The sequence below is a fragment of the Schistosoma mansoni genome, assembly GCF_000237925.1.
Source record: "Schistosoma mansoni, WGS project CABG00000000 data, supercontig 0129, strain Puerto Rico, whole genome shotgun sequence".
Taxonomy (NCBI): domain Eukaryota; kingdom Metazoa; phylum Platyhelminthes; class Trematoda; order Strigeidida; family Schistosomatidae; genus Schistosoma; species Schistosoma mansoni.
The window spans coordinates 321,514-340,939 of NW_017386036.1; the positions used below are offsets into that span (position 1 = coordinate 321,514).

The 19,426-nt window shown below is 41.7% G+C and overlaps 2 protein-coding genes across 2 annotated transcripts; one reads left to right on the top strand and one right to left on the bottom strand.

Annotated features, from left to right (window-relative positions):
* Positions 1-4,860: 4,860 nt before the first annotated feature.
* On the top strand, positions 4,861-8,367 carry Smp_182910 (hypothetical protein; the record flags this gene model as incomplete). The annotated part of the gene is made up of 1 exon (XM_018792737.1): positions 4,861-8,367. One exon carries the CDS (start codon positions 4,861-4,863, stop codon positions 8,359-8,361), a length of 3,501 nt encoding a protein of 1,166 aa, XP_018644522.1. The 3' UTR covers positions 8,362-8,367.
* A 5,201-nt stretch (positions 8,368-13,568) lies between these two features.
* On the bottom strand, positions 13,569-13,886 carry Smp_111800 (hypothetical protein; the record flags this gene model as incomplete). Its single annotated transcript, XM_018792738.1, has 1 exon — positions 13,569-13,886. One exon carries the CDS (start codon positions 13,884-13,886, stop codon positions 13,569-13,571), a length of 318 nt encoding a protein of 105 aa, XP_018644066.1.
* Between the last annotated feature and the right edge of the window lie 5,540 nt (positions 13,887-19,426).

The window sequence follows — 19,426 nt, forward strand, 5'->3', positions numbered from 1 at the left end:
TCACCTATGTGCTGTTCGGCTAAGCGGCTCCGTAAAAACTCGGTAAGATAGGAGCACACGTCGCAGTCTTGTTTGACCCTGGTCTTGACTTGGAATACGTCTATCAGCTGTCTTCTATGCACCACTTTGCAGTGTAGTCAGTCGTATGAATTCCGGATGATGTTGACCATTTTCTCAGGTACACCACAGCGTCGAAGAAGATTTTCCTATCCACGTTGTCGAACGCCTTCTCATGGTCTAGGAAGTTGATATATAGTGATGAGTTCCATTCAATTGCTGCTCTGGTTGTTAGAAGGAACATCGGCTTCGTGACTTCCGAAGAATCTCGGCTTTCGTCATGTGGCGTCATAATTCTTCTGATAAAAGATCCTTCAACTCCCAGGGTAGAGCTAAACGGTTCAGTTTGTTTTTTCTGGTAAGCGCCTTTTTTAGCAAGGTTGTGTTCTACGGGATGGCGTTGCTGACCCCATGCCCAACTCTCGTCCTTCACTCGGGCTTGGAGCCGTCAGTAACCCTACAAGAGCCAGAAGCGGAGTTAGTACCCAATTAACCTGTTCTCAAATTCTATGTCAGACCAGGGTTTCATTAACAAGATGTCTCATTACGATCGATTGTGTCATTGCTAGGGACACTTTAGTAATAATTTGTCCAATTAACTTCACAGAATAATGAAATATCTCAGAAACCGTAACAAGAATATTGACACCTTTTTGAATCGACGTTGCTTATAAACCAACATTTCATTTCATTGTATGCTGACCAAAAAACAAATGCAACATTTATAAATTGTAGCAACTACTGAAAATATTGCATTGGAAAAAGTGTTTACCCCTTCCACCTGCACTTAAATGATCATAGACTAGTAGTGAGGCGACATGATATGATATCACTGACGTCAATACATTTGGATAACCATGAACATAAATTCAACTGGAGAGACGTTAAAATTTTAGTTCGGATAAACTCGAAAAATGTTAGAGGATTTCTGTAAGCATGACGTTCAAATCAGTTAGCAACTAAAAGATACATTGACGTAGACCCAATCTATGAACCTTTGTAGAAGGGACCAATCAACCATAAAGTCAGAGGTAGACTAACAACACAAATCCTAATACGAACAAAAACAAAACCTACAAAGATAGTCATAAACGAGCCATTGGAATGACCCAGTATAACACTTGTGGAATAACTAAAAATCTCACTTCTCTATGAACTAAGTCCTGGAGATACCCATTATCTGCAATTAAATCTGTCTCAGAGGACTAAACACCAAAAGAAGCTATCTAGTCCCTAGTGGTGTTAATGGCTTTTAGTTAGAGAACCAGACTATTGTTGTTATGCTTGAACCTTTACTTAAATATCGTCTTTGGTGGCTCCACGACAATAAATTTGATACTTTGGTCTTATACTACCTAACAATTGATAGATCATTAGTCTTTATTATATAGAAAGGACTGACTGTAAAGTCGTAGGATAGCAATGGTAACTATATACAGTCGTACCATTTTGGTGGTTTTCCAACTAGTATGTTCACAACACTTAGAGACCAAATTTAAATGTACCGTTGAACAATGTCAAATTGTGTTTATATGCCTCGTCTGTTTTCATAGTACTAACAAATTATTTTATTTCACAGTTCTAAGTCACTTGAAGTGTTCAAGGCATTACTATTATTATTATTATTTTAGCTTGATGCTCAAAAAGATTTTGAGGAAGGCCCCACAAAAACAAAAATGGATGTATGGAATATGTATGCTAGGTGAGTTCCAACGGATTCATATTTTCCTATACACAAATCTATTGATCGCAATCTTTTTCTAGTTCAATTCCACTCTTTTGTGAATCCGTGATTCTTGCTTATGACTGTAGGAGCAAAATTGAACACCATTTTTTCACAAACAAATGCTCCAAATGTCTTGTCGACGTTTATAATTCAACTCTTTCGTGTAAAATCGAGTGTAAACAACAATTTTAACTTGTCGTTGGATGATCTTTGAAATATTCACTTGGCAATATCGTGTTGGTTTGTTAGGTAGACCAGGCTGAATGTCCATCACACCGTCTATCGGATCAGCCTGTCCCTGTCACTCATACATATTCAAAGTCAACTACACATTCTTATATTGGGTTGCCGAATTGAATCACTGTTATTATGTTGCTCGCGTCTACCTGCTTCATACCCGTCTAATGACAACCGTGCTTATTCGCTCAGTAATTTACCATTTTGTAACTACTAACATGTCAGATGGTTGTGACATCTAAAACATAATGATTTAGTCAACATTCCGTTCTTTCGTATCCTAAATTTGATCGAATGGATAATATTTTAACTCGTTTTCTAAGTACAGGGTTTGAGTTGTACTTTAGTTTCTGATACCACCTAGCTTCCAAAACCAGTGTTAGATAGAACAGTATTCAAATCAAGAAACCATAAAGTGGCATTTAAATCCTTCAGCCCCATTAAGCTTTCTTCCCGTTCGTGCATTGGACCTCATCTACGAAACTTGTAATTTCTCCTTGAACTTTTCCTATCTTGGTCAAGCTGACAAAGCATTCTGCATCATAACCAATGAAGTGCAACAAGATCAGGAAGGGGGTTGCAGCGCATGCTTTCACTGAATGATTCTTTTCAACCTAGTCACACACGTGACCCTCGTCTGCGTTGCATTTACCATTGAGACTAAATACTTGAATAATAACTCACTAAAATAGTTTGTTGAGGTCAGGTATTAACCGACGTGTCAATGGAAAACAATCTTCTTGGACTCAAGTGTTTAACTATCTTAGTCTCATCTAATACTTGGCATGAAGTGCCTTTGACAAGATCCACAAGTCGCAAAAGTGTTTTAGAAGACTTCGGAATATCTTTGCTTTTGACTGGATTGTTAACCCCATTTCCAAATGTGATAGTAACTCATTACCAGTTACGTCTAATTCGCCGACTACTGTCATGTACAAGCTCTGCACTCAAATTAAAAATTGAGATAGGTTCGTTTGTGGTGTAATTTGAACTACAATATTCTTGATAGTATTATATGGTTTTCTCTCTTTTACTTTTTTCATCACATACCTTTGTATCACAGTATATGTCGAAACCGTTCGCTATATTTTACTTCATGACCGTTAGGGGTAAACGATATGTAAGCTACTGGTACCCTAATATAATTTCCATCTAAATGTCGCTAATATGACCAATGAGTACAGAATATTGATATTAGGTGGGAATCTTTAGAGGTGGAAGGTAAGTCAAACGGTAGAATTATATCTGCGCCAAGCAAAGTGACGGTTATAAATTACATTACATTGCTAACTTCAGTAGAATTAGATTTGGAAAATACATAAGTTGCTGTACACAGATCTAACTAATCCATAAAATCACTAGCTGTTCTTTCAATGTATGACCTAGTCAATAGGAATGAATCATTAAATTACTTGATATGACTATTTTTATGAAACAAGTATGATTTAGCTATACCGTCACTTCAATCAAATTCGTTCACAAAATAAGAGAAGTCTGAACACTACTCAAGGAGCAGTTGCTAGCTCACACTAAGACATGCATATTTATCCAGTGGACAAATATTTATTATGGAAAAACACATCATATTCTTTTATTTCTCCCCTTTCAGTATCCCTTTCGAAGAAAGCTTTCTAATGTATGGATTTTGCGAAACGTTACATGTGTCTTTACTTCAAGATGTTCAAAGAGGTGTAGTGACCGGCCAGTCTCGATAAGAACACGATTGGAATAATAGAAACAATTATTATTATTGTAACCAATTGTACCAGAGATTGTTTTACTGTATTTGTTTAACTGTATCCGTTTCACTTCTTGTTCCATATACCGCCTGGTTTGGTTCGAGCTTGCTCACGCACTGCTTGTTCGCTTGTACTCTTTGGCACGTCTCGGTATTATTTCGATACCACGAGATCGCCAATAAATATACTTGATCTGGACCAGTAAAGCCTTCTGGTTTACGGGCTATCAAGGGAACCAAGTCATATTTGTACGCGTAATTGAATAGTAGTGGTGATCATAGTCCGTCCACGACTCGACATCCACTACAACTGGTGAGCCGTTGTTGGAACACGCAATACAGCTGGTAACCCAATCCATCGAGCACAAGTCAAACTTGGCCAATTCTCCAAACCAGATCAATCCGGTGAGTCTATTTATCTATCCACATCTGTTGCATATATTCGTATTGATATTTTTCAATATATAATATTTTGGCAACTTAATATGGTAGATAACGATAAGAATAACATAAATATGATAGACTCCGAGATACAGGTTATCAGTTTCCGACCGGTTCCTTTCATCCCTCATGATCCAGAAGTCTGGTTCGCGGCACTGGAATCTCAATTTGAGATCCGCCGCATAACCAATCAAAGGCAGAAGTACGCCTACGCTTTGGAATCATTGCCCGGGGATCACCTAACCGCTGTCCGTGAGGTTGTCCTCAATCCCAACGTTCCAAACGTTTATGACCGTCTTAAGGATGCCATCCTTCGACATTTCCTCCCATCAAGAGAGGAAAGATTGAGGACACTTTTAGCACGTCACCCTATGGGTGATGCTAAGCCGAGCCACCACCTCACGCGCCTGCAATCCCTTGCAGGAAACATGACAGCTGACTCTGAGATAGTCAAAGAGTTGTGGTTCGAAGCCTTACCAGTCAGTATCCAGCCAACCCTTACGGCTCTGCTCGAGGACACCCCGCTCAACAAGGTGGCCCTCATAGCAGATAAGATTCTGGCACGAGTTAACACCAAAGGCGACCATTTTGTTGCTAGTTTTTCCCGTTCTAACGTTGATCTCGATGCTAGACGACCTCCGGCTCATGGGGATAGGGACAGATGTATCCATACTCGTCTCAGTTTCCGAGACCGCGCAAATGTGCCAACCCCCTACGTCCCCCGACCCAGGTCACAATCTCGAAAAGCCGTAACGACTCGCCCCAAGCGGGCATCTTCCAAGCCACGCCAGAAGGCGGTTTCGGAAGCGAGTCCAGGTTGGTGCTGGTTCCACCGTGCTTTCGGAGCCGGTGCCCGTCATTGTCGAGCTCCCTGCTCATACAAGGCGGGAAACTTCTCAGCCGGCGAGTAAATGCGGCCGTACTCGCCGGCACTTCACCTCAGGTTGGCCGTTTATTTTACGTGCACGATTATCGCACCAACGCTAGGTACCTTGTGGATACGGGTGCCCAAGTTTCTGTCGTACCTATCGGTAACAGTAAGTCTCAAGCCACTATGCTTCGACTACGCGCTGCGAATGGCTCAGTCATTCCCACCTATGGTACACGACAACTTACGGTCAACCTGAGCAACCGACGACAGTATCTGTGGACGTTCATCATTGCCGATGTTCCCACAGCTATACTCGGTATCGATTTCCTACAGCACTATGAATTGCTAGTCGATTCACGTAGGCTGCAGCTAATTGATATTTCGTCGAACAGCAACTTTATGGGCTCTAAAGCCCACACAAACGCGTACCGAATCACAGGTGTATTTCATTCGCGTGACGATTTATTCCACGTTTTATTTCAGAAATTCCCCAAATTAACTAAACCTCTCGAGGAGACTCCATCGGTGACCAATCGTGTGGTACACCACATAGTCACCCGCGGACCACCAGTCACGGCAAGACCTCGCCGACTGGCACCGGACAAATTAGCTTTCGCTAAACGTGAGTTTGACAATTTACTAGCTACTGGTATTATTCGTCCTTCTCACAGTCCTTGGGCCTCACCTCTCCACATGGTTCGAAAAAAGGATGGGGTTAGTTGGAGACCATGCGGAGACTACCGAGCGTTAAACACAGCTACACGTTTCGATAGCTATCCCATCCCCCACATACATGACATCACGGCATCACTCAAGGGCACGACAATTTTTTCCAAGATCGATCTGATACGAGCATATCATCAGATCCCAGTCGCTCTTGAAGATATAGAGAAGACTGCTATCACGACTCCTTTCGGTTTATTTGAGTTCCTACGAATGCCATTTGGATTACGGAATGCTGCTCAAACTTTCCAAAGGTTTATCGATAGCATTGTACGAGACCTAGATTTTGTTCACGTCTATATTGATGACCTGCTAATCGCATCATCAAACGTAGATGAACATTATCAACACCTGACGCTACTATTCCAGCGCCTTTCGGATAATGGAATAATAGTCAACCCCGACAAGTGCGAACTCGGGAAGAAGGAAATGAAATTCTTAGGTCATGTTATTAAGCATGAGGGTATTCTACCTTGTGAGGATAAAGTACGTACTATAATGGAGTACACTGTACCGTCCACACTCAAGGAACTGAAGGCATTTCTCGGTTTGGTCAACTTCTACCGACGCTTCATTTCGCACGCGGCAGAACAGTTACGACCGTTAACCGATTTACTTCGCGGTAATCCACGCAAACTGGAATGGAACGACGCCGCACGTACTGCATTTTCAGATATCAAAACGGCCCTAGCTCAAGCCACACTTCTCGTGCATCCTGACCCATCAGCCACGCTTAGTATAGCGGTTGATGCATCGGATTTCGCCTTAGGAGCCGTTATGCAACAGAATATCTCCGGTAGTTGGCAGCCCCTCGAATTTTTCTCACGACGCCTCACTCCCACGGAGACGAGATATAGCGCTTTTGGTCGCGAACTGCTAGCAGCCTACTGCGCCATCAAACATTTCCGGCACGCTGTAGAAGGTCGTAAGTTCATCTTATTCACCGACCATAAGCCCTTAACGTATGCTCTGCATACCAAGTCTGACCGCTACTCACCACGAGAGTGCAGACATTTGGACTATATCTCCCAGTTCACGACAGACCTTCGTCACGTCAAAGGCGAGTCGAACTGTGTTGCTGATGCTTTATCACGTATCCAACTTAATGCAGTTACTTTGCCAATGCTTGACCTACCTGCTATAGCCGCCGCCCAAGCAAACGATACTTCATGCACGGAAGCACAACAGTCTATGTCCCTTCAGTGCCGGGAAGTACCCCTAGCTACTAGCTCAGGTACTATCCTATGCGATACTTCCACGGGCCTCCCTCGACCCATCGTACCCTCCGCTTATCGCCGTCTCGTCTTTGATGCCCTTCATGGTCTATCTCATCCTGGTATCGCAGCCACCCTACGCCTCATAGCTGCACGATACGTCTGGCCGTCAATGAATAAAGATGTCCGTATGTGGGTAAAACAATGTTTACAATGTCAACGATCAAAAGTGCACAGGCACGTAGCTGCCCCTATTGGCACTTTCGCTACGCCTGATGCTCGCTTCGATCACGTTCACATAGACATTGTAGGACCATTACCACCATCGCACGGGTATGATCACATACTCACATGCATTGATCGTTTCACAAGATGGCCCGAAGCTATTCCCATCACGTCTATTACGGCGGAGACAGTTGCTCACCGCTTCGTAGAACGATGGATAGCTATGTACGGTTGTCCCTCGACTGTCACGACTGACCGAGGACAACAATTTGAGTCCGCATTATTCTCCTCACTAACACGGCTGCTTGGTACGGAACGCATACGCACCACCGCCTACCATCCAGCATCAAACGGTTTAGTTGAACGGTTTCATCGCCAACTTAAAAGTGCTCTTCGAGCACACGAAAACAACAATTGGTACGAAACCCTTCCGCTCGTCCTCCTGGGAATCAGAACGAGTCTAAAGGCAGATATTCAATGTTCCGCCGCTGAACTTGTTTACGGCACGACATTGCGTCTGCCTGGGGAATTTTTCACACCACGGAGCAGCACTAAGTTCGGCGAATCAGACTACGTCCAACGACTGTCTGCATTCATGCGAACACTGACTCCGGTGTCAACTCGTATACAACATCGACAGGTCGCTCTCCCTCGAGAGTTATCTACCTGTTCACATGTTTTCATACGAGTAGATTCGGTACGCAAACCTCTACAACAGCCTTACGAGGGCCCTTTTCACGTGATTTCCCGTCACGAAAAGACCTTCAAGGTTGATCGACGTGGCCGCATCGAAACAGTCAGCATTGATCGTCTCAAGCCAGCACACGTCGATGACAGTGCTATACCTGATAAGCCGAGACCCAATGTTAGGCCCATCAGAGCTTCTAGCGGGATTTCTACATCTACTTCGGATCCCACGCTAGATGCACCTGAGACCTCATTCTCACATACCAGTCAACAGCACGTGTCATCTGCCCCGTCTACGGACGAGACTTCCGTCTCAAGTCCAGACCTGCAGACCACACCGCCCTTGACTGTGGATGAGATTGCAGGCTCACGAGGTTCGAACGAGACTACCGTCTCACGTTCTGGTCGCCGAGTACGCTTACCCGTACGCTTTCTCGACTAACCTCATAACCAACTACGCATACAGTATAGGAATCTACCCCTATACTACAAGAAAGCTACACTTTTCTCTTTTTCTATCATTTTTTTTGTTTACCCCGAGCCTACGCCTCTGACCATCGCTGTTCTGGTATCGTCGACTTTAGTCAATCTTGGCGAAAGCTGGCCTGATCACCCACGCTCTAGTCAACGCACTCAGTCGATCTCTCTGACTCCAAATACGTATGATATACATTTGGTCCCGAACATGGTTATCCTGGTCGCATCTGGTTCCTTGGCTCAATCTGGTTTCGTCCTACGTCTGCAGTGTTTCTGGTCCGGACCTCTACGAACGCAACCTTCAGATTCTGGATACAAACCACTCTGGTGTAGCATGCCAATCCAAGCAATCAATACAGCACGTTCCTTCTGGTACCGTTCTACGTCAAAGACTTTTGGTGGCAACTCGAGGATCAACGATCACTCCCTGTTCTGCCAACGTTTTCGTCCTACAATTGCACGTTTCGCGATCAGTCCCACGAATGAAACCGCTACGTATCGAAAGTGTAAATCCTTTCTAGCGGGGGGCTCCTGTAGTGACCGGCCAGTCTCGATAAGAACACGATTGGAATAATAGAAACAATTATTATTATTGTAACCAATTGTACCAGAGATTGTTTTACTGTATTTGTTTAACTGTATCCGTTTCACTTCTTGTTCCATATACCGCCTGGTTTGGTTCGAGCTTGCTCACGCACTGCTTGTTCGCTTGTACTCTTTGGCACGTCTCGGTATTATTTCGATACCACGAGATCGCCAATAAATATACTTGATCTGGACTAGTAAAGCCTTCTGGTTTACGGGCTATCAAGGGAACCAAGTCATATTTGTACGCGTAATTGAATAGTAGTGGTGATCATAGTCCGTCCACGACTCGACATCCACTACAGAGGCATCAGATATAACGATTTGAGTGCACCGGTAAATCATGATATACGTGAAAAGGTTATAATGGCGTGCTTAAAGTTTTTCAACGTATGTGGTTGGGAATCATCCAATTTCTCAAACAAACAACATATTCTAAACTTATTGGACTCGATCATAGACGAGTACAAGCTGCGCTCGGAAAGTGACACTGATGACATTAATTCTTATTTCACTGATATGCTACTTAAAGTTCAAAGGTTCAGGAATATGTTGGAGCCTTATGAATTGCCGAGAACTGACCTGTAATTCCACAACATCTGCATACAATGTACATACTTGCTTTGATATTATATATTTTCGCTTTGACGTTCCCTGCATTTTGAAACTTGGATCCATCTTTCGTTTATGTACATACATACGTTGTGGTAATTACTTGAAAAATATTCCGCTCACTTTACTACACCTAGGTTTTCTGTATAACTTCACAAATATGAATAGTTACTAGGCTGTTCCACATAAGTTTAGTAAAGGTAACGAGATAGGTTTATTACCCATCATGCTCATGGATACAATCATATTGGTTTTATAACAGCTACACCGATACAACAGAATTTAGAAAAAAATTACATTTCCTTGGGAAATTGGTACAAAGCTATCAGATACTCAAAAATTCCATACTAAGGAAAACATTATTGCACTGGTTCGTGATAGACTTATTTCTAACAAAATATTTTTATTTCCAAATAGGTTAACATGATCTATTTGATCGACCAGCCATTATCAACGCAGAGGCTGGTATGATCTTGCGTCTATTTGGTAGATTTTACAGTTATTTCTCGAAATAGGTATACTTGGCAAGCATTTTTTCCACCGTGTCAGGACCGCTACGATGTCTTCGCTCTTTCCAAAAACGTTTTTGTGGATGATTCTACAAGTCGATTTGCCGCAGGCTTACTTTCTGCTTTATTATATGCGATTTCGTCGATCAGATAGTATAGCTAACCCTTAGTCAACATGTTTCCGAGGCAAGTACATAACTCTGTTTGATGAGAAAGCTACACTATTTAGTGACTATTACTACCCCCACTTTTATGTAGCCTTACTTCCGTTACACATAGGTCTCCAGTCCTAGAATTCAGCATAGAATGGCAGTGGCTGATCCTTTCTCTAATGTTCATTTCATATAGCCAAAGAATGGTAGGTACGGGCTTAGGAACAAATGAAATATATGCGTAGATGATAACAGCAAAGATAATGGTGACAACCGATCGCATTCATCTTAAGATCATATATATATACAGAGAGAGAGAGAAATACTCTAAATGTGACTTACAAAGGTTTTGTTGGGGCAATCTTTCTTTAAACAGTTCCAGTGGGATATAACCCTCGTTTCCAAAGGTTAGGAAGTGCATAAACCTTAATATGTATTTATCTAAAAGTACCCATCTAAGTAATATCTGGCATCTAAGGCGTTTCTTGACAATTTCTAAGTGCATACAATAGTATCGCGGAAAAGTAATATGCAACATACTTTAATAAGGTATATATTTTTTACTAGAAATCAAGATTCATACAAATTTATTGTAAAAGTCTAAATGCTACAGTTTAAGTTGAAATAGTTGATGGGAATGCTGATAAATTAGCTTTATAACAGGATAAACTACATAAGGAACGGCCTGTTTTAGCACATTCATAGCGCCTAGCACAGCCGCAACCCATGTCACATAGACGTAACTTAGGTATTTCAGGGGCTGTAGCTTTTCGTATGTAAACATTCGTGTGCATATAAATATCCTTGTCACTATTATTATCTGTCTCAGGTAAACAGATGACTGTTTGTGTTGATAAACGAGACGAAGATACAAAGCGACTTCTGAATATCTTTGCTTTTGACTGGATTGTTAACCCCATTTCCAAATGTGATAGTAACTCATTACCAGTTACGTCTAATTCGCCGACTACTGTCATGTACAAGCTCTGCGCTCAAATTAAAAATTGAGATAGGTTCGTTTGTGGTGTAATTTGAACTACAATATTCTTGATAGTATTATATGGTTTTCTCTCTTTTACTTTTTTCATCACACACCTTTGTATCACAGTATATGTCGAAACCGTTCGCTATATTTTACTTCATGACCGTTAGGGGTAAACGATATGTAAGCTACTGGTACCCTAATATAATTTCCATCTAAATGTCGCTAATATGACCAATGAGTACAGAATATTGATATTAGGTGGGAATCTTTAGAGGTGGAAGGTAAGTCAAACGGTAGAATTATATCTGCGCCAAGCAAAGTGACGGTTATAAATTACATTACATTGCTAACTTCAGTAGAATTAGATTTGGAAAATACATAAGTTGCTGTACACAGATCTAACTAATCCATAAAATCACTAGCTGTTCTTTCAATGTATGACCTAGTCAATAGGAATGAATCATTAAATTACTTGATATGACTATTTTTATGAAACAAGTATGATTTAGCTATACCGTCACTTCAATCAAATTCGTTCACAAAATAAGAGAAGTCTGAACACTACTCAAGGAGCAGTTGCTAGCTCACACTAAGACATGCATATTTATCCAGTGGACAAATATTTATTATGGAAAAACACATCATATTCTTTTATTTCTCCCCTTTCAGTATCCCTTTCGAAGAAAGCTTTCTAATGTATGGATTTTGCGAAACGTTACATGTGTCTTTACTTCAAGATGTTCAAAGAGGCATCAGATATAACGATTTGAGTGCACCGGTAAATCATGATATACGTGAAAAGGTTATAATGGCGTGCTTAAAGTTTTTCAACGTATGTGGTTGGGAATCATCCAATTTCTCAAACAAACAACATATTCTAAACTTATTGGACTCGATCATAGACGAGTACAAGCTGCGCTCGGAAAGTGACACTGATGACATTAATTCTTATTTCACTGATATGCTACTTAAAGTTCAAAGGTTCAGGAATATGTTGGAGCCTTATGAATTGCCGAGAACTGACCTGTAATTCCACAACATCTGCATACAATGTACATACTTGCTTTGATATTATATATTTTCGCTTTGACGTTCCCTGCATTTTGAAACTTGGATCCATCTTTCGTTTATGTACATACATACGTTGTGGTAATTACTTGAAAAATATTCCGCTCACTTTACTACACCTAGGTTTTCTGTATAACTTCACAAATATGAATAGTTACTAGGCTGTTCCACATAAGTTTAGTAAAGGTAACGAGATAGGTTTATTACCCATCATGCTCATGGATACAATCATATTGGTTTTATAACAGCTACACCGATACAACAGAATTTAGAAAAAAATTACATTTCCTTGGGAAATTGGTACAAAGCTATCAGATACTCAAAAATTCCATACTAAGGAAAACATTATTGCACTGGTTCGTGATAGACTTATTTCTAACAAAATATTTTTATTTCCAAATAGGTTAACATGATCTATTTGATCGACCAGCCATTATCAACGCAGAGGCTGGTATGATCTTGCGTCTATTTGGTAGATTTTACAGTTATTTCTCGAAATAGGTATACTTGGCAAGCATTTTTTCCACCGTGTCAGGACCGCTACGATGTCTTCGCTCTTTCCAAAAACGTTTTTGTGGATGATTCTACAAGTCGATTTGCCGCAGGCTTACTTTCTGCTTTATTATATGCGATTTCGTCGATCAGATAGTATAGCTAACCCTTAGTCAACATGTTTCCGAGGCAAGTACATAACTCTGTTTGATGAGAAAGCTACACTATTTAGTGACTATTACTACCCCCACTTTTATGTAGCCTTACTTCCGTTACACATAGGTCTCCAGTCCTAGAATTCAGCATAGAATGGCAGTGGCTGATCCTTTCTCTAATGTTCATTTCATATAGCCAAAGAATGGTAGGTACGGGCTTAGGAACAAATGAAATATATGCGTAGATGATAACAGCAAAGATAATGGTGACAACCGATCGCATTCATCTTAAGATCATATATATATACAGAGAGAGAGAGAAATACTCTAAATGTGACTTACAAAGGTTTTGTTGGGGCAATCTTTCTTTAAACAGTTCCAGTGGGATATAACCCTCGTTTCCAAAGGTTAGGAAGTGCATAAACCTTAATATGTATTTATCTAAAAGTACCCATCTAAGTAATATCTGGCATCTAAGGCGTTTCTTGACAATTTCTAAGTGCATACAATAGTATCGCGGAAAAGTAATATGCAACATACTTTAATAAGGTATATATTTTTTACTAGAAATCAAGATTCATACAAATTTATTGTAAAAGTCTAAATGCTACAGTTTAAGTTGAAATAGTTGATGGGAATGCTGATAAATTAGCTTTATAACAGGATAAACTACATAAGGAACGGCCTGTTTTAGCACATTCATAGTGCCTAGCACAGCCCCAACCCATGTCACATAGACGTAACTTAGGTATTTCAGGGGCTGTAGCTTTTCGTATGTAAACATTCGTGTGCATATAAATATCCTTGTCACTATTATTATCTGTCTCAGGTAAACAGATGACTGTTTGTGTTGATAAACGAGACGAAGATACAAAGCGAATGTATCCAGCTTTGGGATTATATGACTGAACATTTGGCAAACTAACAGACATGTTATTATCAGACATTTTCGTATTTTCATAAGCACTGACCACTAAATCGGTGTTCATACCTTCACTGGGTCGTAGTGAAGCGTGCGTGCCATTGAAATACTCCTTTTCAATGATATCCCCCTCATAATTTAAAACATCAAATTGTGAACGCGTTTGAGCTGAGATCTGATCACGGTTTACCAAACCATTATTCCGAAGACCTTGTAGCTGTAAATAATTCCCCAAAATCAATAGCTCATTAAGTGTTCGACATTGGATGCTGACCACGTTGTTTAAGTGGATTTGTTTAGCTGAAGGCTTTCGGTCATGCATCCGCACCAGATCACGTTTCAACACGACGTGGGACACAGCTCCTACGTTTCATTAGCCAGCTCATAGAAAAGGTCCTCGATATATTGGTAACGAATCAAATATATCTTTCCTGCCTCCTCTCGTCTGACTTCTGATTTCTATCTGACTGGGAACGATCGAACATAGAAGGTGCTACTGGTATCCAGTTGTAAAACTAGAATATCCGTTGCATCATCATTGGTGAGACCAACGTGATCTGGTACACCAAGTCAATATACTGTGAGTCTGTTCCATTTTGGAATATTATTATTCATTGTTATTCTTTATTTGAATTTTATATATTGTGATATACTTTTTTCGCGAATTTTTTTTCTCGGATATATTTTAATTAGACATTTTTCGTTAGCTATATTACTATGACGAAACACTCACCCAAGGTCTTTAAGTTAAAGTCTATTCCCCCTATTTCGATTCAGTTAACGCCATTTTGGCCCGACAATATCGAGTCCTGGTTCTGCTATGCAGAAGCCGATTTTTGCATGCACGGAATCACGGACTCGCGCACACGTTTCCTCGCGGTAGTTAAGGCGTTACCGCGCGAGTTTAACAGGTACGTAACACCTAGTATGTTTACTAGTGATGTTTCCGAACCTTACGAATCGCTTAAGCTATCGATTTTAAAACGAGGAGACCTAACTGATCGACAACGGTTAGACCAACTCCTTAACAATATCGACTTGCAACATGGTTCTGCGACGGACATGTTGCTTAGAATGAGAGAAGTCATCGGCCAACGAACTTTCGATGATGGCCTATTTCGACAACTTTTCTTGTCTAAACTCCCTCAACAGGTGCAGGCAGTGCTTGTTTCATTTCAAAACAATGCCATAGATGAACTAGCTGCATCTGCCGATCGAATCTTGGAAATCACCAAATTTTCTAAGGCCGAGGTTTTTACTATCAAAGAAAAACCCCAATCGACCTCGACTGACATGGCCGAACTATGTCACACGCTTACACGATATCTTGGAGTTCGCAATGACCGTAGTCGGTCAAAAACCCCGCGTAGAAGCGCCTCACGTAAGCGATCTGGCTCTCGACCACGAGAGACAGACAATCCCGACTGGTGCTGGTATCATAACCAGTACAGTAAGTTTTCCAGAAATTGCAGGAAACCTTGCAATTATCCGACTTCAAAATCGACTGACACGAATAAGATTTCGGGAAACTTCCCAGCCGGCACGCGTTAACGGCAACCGTAGCCGGCGAACACAGCCGTCTCTTATATGTCACGGATGTGACTACGAAAGTTCGCTACCTCGTCGACACTGGCGCAGAAGTTAGCGTTCTTCCAGCAAATCTCAACGACAGACTTCACGAGTCTGTTTTAAGTTTACAGGCGGCAAACGGAAAGCCGATCGCTACTTACGGTAAAAGGTACGTCTACCTTAACGTGGGTTTACGCAAACCCATACACTGGATTTTCGTTGTTGCAGACGTCTCTATGCCAATCATTGGTATAGACCTGTTACAACACCACAATCTACTCATCGACACACGCGCACGAAGGTTAATAGATGGAAACACTAAGTTATCCGTTTGCGTAACTCCTTGTTCTGGTTGCAGGTTGTCCCCAGTCACGATTAAGCACACCATAGACCCCTTGTACCAAGCAGTACTCGACAAATACCCCGGGATATGCCAATCGCAATCGAAATTACCTTGTGTAACCAGCAATGTTACACATCACATCTCGACTACAGGACCACCTGTATTTTCGAAAGCCCGAAGACTCGCTCCCGAGAAGCTTAGGTTAGCTAAAAACGAATTCGACCACATGATGGACCTAGGGATAATTCGACCATCGAATAGTCCATGGGCATCCCCATTGCACATGGTCCCTAAAAAGGACAGCAATGATTGGCGGCCAACTGGTGATTATCGGCGTCTGAATGCAAAAACCATTCCCGATCGTTACCCGCTGCCTCATATTCACGATTTGACAGCTACCTTGAAAGGTACAACTGTCTTTTCGAAAATCGACTTGGTTAAAGCTTATAACCAAATCCCGATGGCACCTGACGACATTCCTAAAACCGCCATCATCACTCCCTTCGGTCTTTACGAATTTCTACGAATGCCTTTTGGTTTAAGAAATGCGGCTCAAACCTTCCAAAGGTTTATAGACGACGTCTTCCGAGGTCTCAACTTCGTACATGCGTATGTTGATGACTGTCTAATAGCAAGTCCGGACAGAGAATCACATCTCAAGCATCTGGACATTGTTTTCGATCGACTCCAAAGGCATGGGATTACTGTCAACATTCAGAAATGCCAAATCGGAACTAACTGCTTAGACTTCTTAGGACACACTATTGATGCCCAAGGCATCCGACCCCTTAGGAGCAAAGTGGCGGCCATTCTGGATTACCCAGAACCGATCACGATCAAGCACTTACGAACTTTTAACGGACTTGTAAGTTTCTATAGACGGTTCATACCTAAATGCGCGTCCCTTATGAAACCGTTAACCGATCAGCTTCGTGGAAATGCGAAATCAATTAGTTTAGACGACATAGCCCGTAAAGCATTCTCCACAGTTAAGGAACACATCGCTAAAGCAACCCTGCTTGCTCATCAGGACACTCAAGCGCCCATTAGTATCGCAGTAGACGCATCCGACTCAGCAATCGGAGCAGTCTTACAACAATGGGTTAACAACTCATGGCAACCTCTAGGATTTTTCTCGAGACGGTTGTTAGACACGGAATCTAGGTACAGCACGTTCGGTAGGGAACTCCTAGCTATGTATTGTGCTGTACGGCATTTTCAACATTCCATCGAAGGAAGAGAATTCACGCTTTTTACCGATCACAAACCTCTTACCTTCTCTTTAAATTCATCTTCAGACAAGTACTCACCGCGAGAGTCTCGACAACTCGACTACATTTCGCAGTTTACTTCAGACATACAACATATTTCTGGAGCAAACAATGTAGTCGCAGACGCCTTGTCTCGAATTAGCTCCTTGAACAGTTTCCAAGGAATCGACCTTCTTAAACTCGCTCAGCTTCAAAAAGAAGACATTGATCTTCAGCATGAGTTATCCTCGACAACTCTAAAACTAAGTATTAGGCAGATGGGAACAGGTAAGGAAACCTTACTCTGTGACACATCTACAGGTAGGGATCGTCCAATTGTACCAAAACATTATCGCCGCAACGTCTTCAATACGTTGCACAATCTTTCTCATCCAGGTGCTCGTGCAACAATCGAACTTATAGCCGAACGCTTTTGTTGGCCTGGCATGAATAAAGACGTGAGGGAGTGGGCACGCTCCTGTGTAAGCTGTCAGAAATCTAAGGTCATAAGACATAACAAATGTCCCTTAGGCTCTTTCAAAACCCCTGACGCTCGTTTCGACCACGTCCATATAGATTTAGTAGGACCCTTACCCGACTCGAACGGATACTCATATCTCCTAACATGCGTAGACCGTTTCACTCGATGGCCAGAAGCAGTACCGATTAAGGACATTACTGCTGAAACCGTGGCCCGTGCTTTCGTCGAACGATGGGTAGCAAATTTCGGCTGCCCTTCCACAATCACTACAGACCGCGGACGCCAATTCGAATCTGGACTTTTCCGTTGTCTGACCTCACTATTAGGAATCACGCGCTTCCGAACGACCGCCTACCACCCACAAGCAAACGGGTTGGTAGAACGTTTTCATCGACAACTAAAAGCTTCATTATCAGCTTCAAACGTTTCACAGTGGACAGACGCTCTTCCACTCGTCTTGCTAGGTATCCGCAATGCAGTGAAAGCTGACATTGGATACACGGCATCTCAACTCGTTTACGGAACGACACTCCGACTCCCAGGAGAATTCGTGGATCCTTCAGCTTCTTCATTGAACATGGATCTAAACTCTTACACGAGTAGGCTTACAAACGCTATGCGTTCAGTTAAACCTGCTCACACTCGACCTCAATCAACTGATGTTTTCGTTCAACCCGAATTACGACATAGTACACACGTCTTCGTTCGTCGAGACTCACATCGACGACCCCTCGAATCAGCATACGAAGGACCCTTCAAAGTTCTTCAACGCGAACCTAAGTACTATGTAGTCGATAAGAACGGTACGAAAGATAGCATCAGTATCGATCGACTCAAAGCTGCGTACCTAGAAGGAAACCCTATCTACGTCGATTTTCCTTCGGTACAAGCAAACGACACAGCTACTACACTCGTAGTACCCTACACGACAACCGACACACAACTTGATACTTCGTCAACGTCGATAGAAAAACCTAAAACAACGCGTTCTGGAAGACGAGTAAGATTTCCAGAACATCTTAACGAATATTGCACGTAAGACATAAGCTTTATCTTGAATTACCCTTTCATAGTTTATTATAAAATTTTTTTTTAATATGCTCATTTTTTTTATTTATATAAAAAAAACAAAAAAAAAAAACAAAACATTTTTTTGAGCGTATATATATATATTTATATATTGAAAAAAACCAAAAGAAAACCTTTTTTCCGATCGCTTTTACGCTGTTTGTAAGTGTATCAGTTTATTTTTTCCCGCTCATCTTGTGTCCTTACGCAAGTACGAGTGTATTTTCGACATGCACTCACACGTTTTATTTTTCCTCTTTTCCAGGACGGCTGGAAAAGAACGACGAAGTTTCGCAAGGAACCGAAATTTTCATTGTACTATATTTCTTTATTGCTACGTTGTACATTTTGGTCCCATAGTTTAAGGAAAGACGATCAGACGCTGCTAAACGAAGCAAGCTATCAGAAAAGTGTTTACCAACGACAAACTCGTTGGGTTTAAACTTCTGGCTGGTCACGTCTTAGGGGCATCACTACCTCACTAGGAGGGGAGTGATCTGTAGCTGTAAATAATTCCCCAAAATCAATAGCTCATTAAGTGTTCGACATTGGATGCTGACCACGTTGTTTAAGTGGACTTGTTTAGCTGAAGGCTTTCGGTCATGCATCCGCACCAGATCACGTTTCAACACGACGTGGGACACAGCTCCTACGTTTCATTAGCCAGCTCATAGAAAAGGTCCTCGATATATTGGTAACGAATCAAATATATCTTTCCTGACTCTTCTCGTCTGACTTCTGATTTCTATCTGACTGGGAACGATCGAACATAGAAGGTGCTACTGGTATCCAGTTGTAAAACTAGAATATCCGTTGCATCCTTCAGGATATTCTAGTTT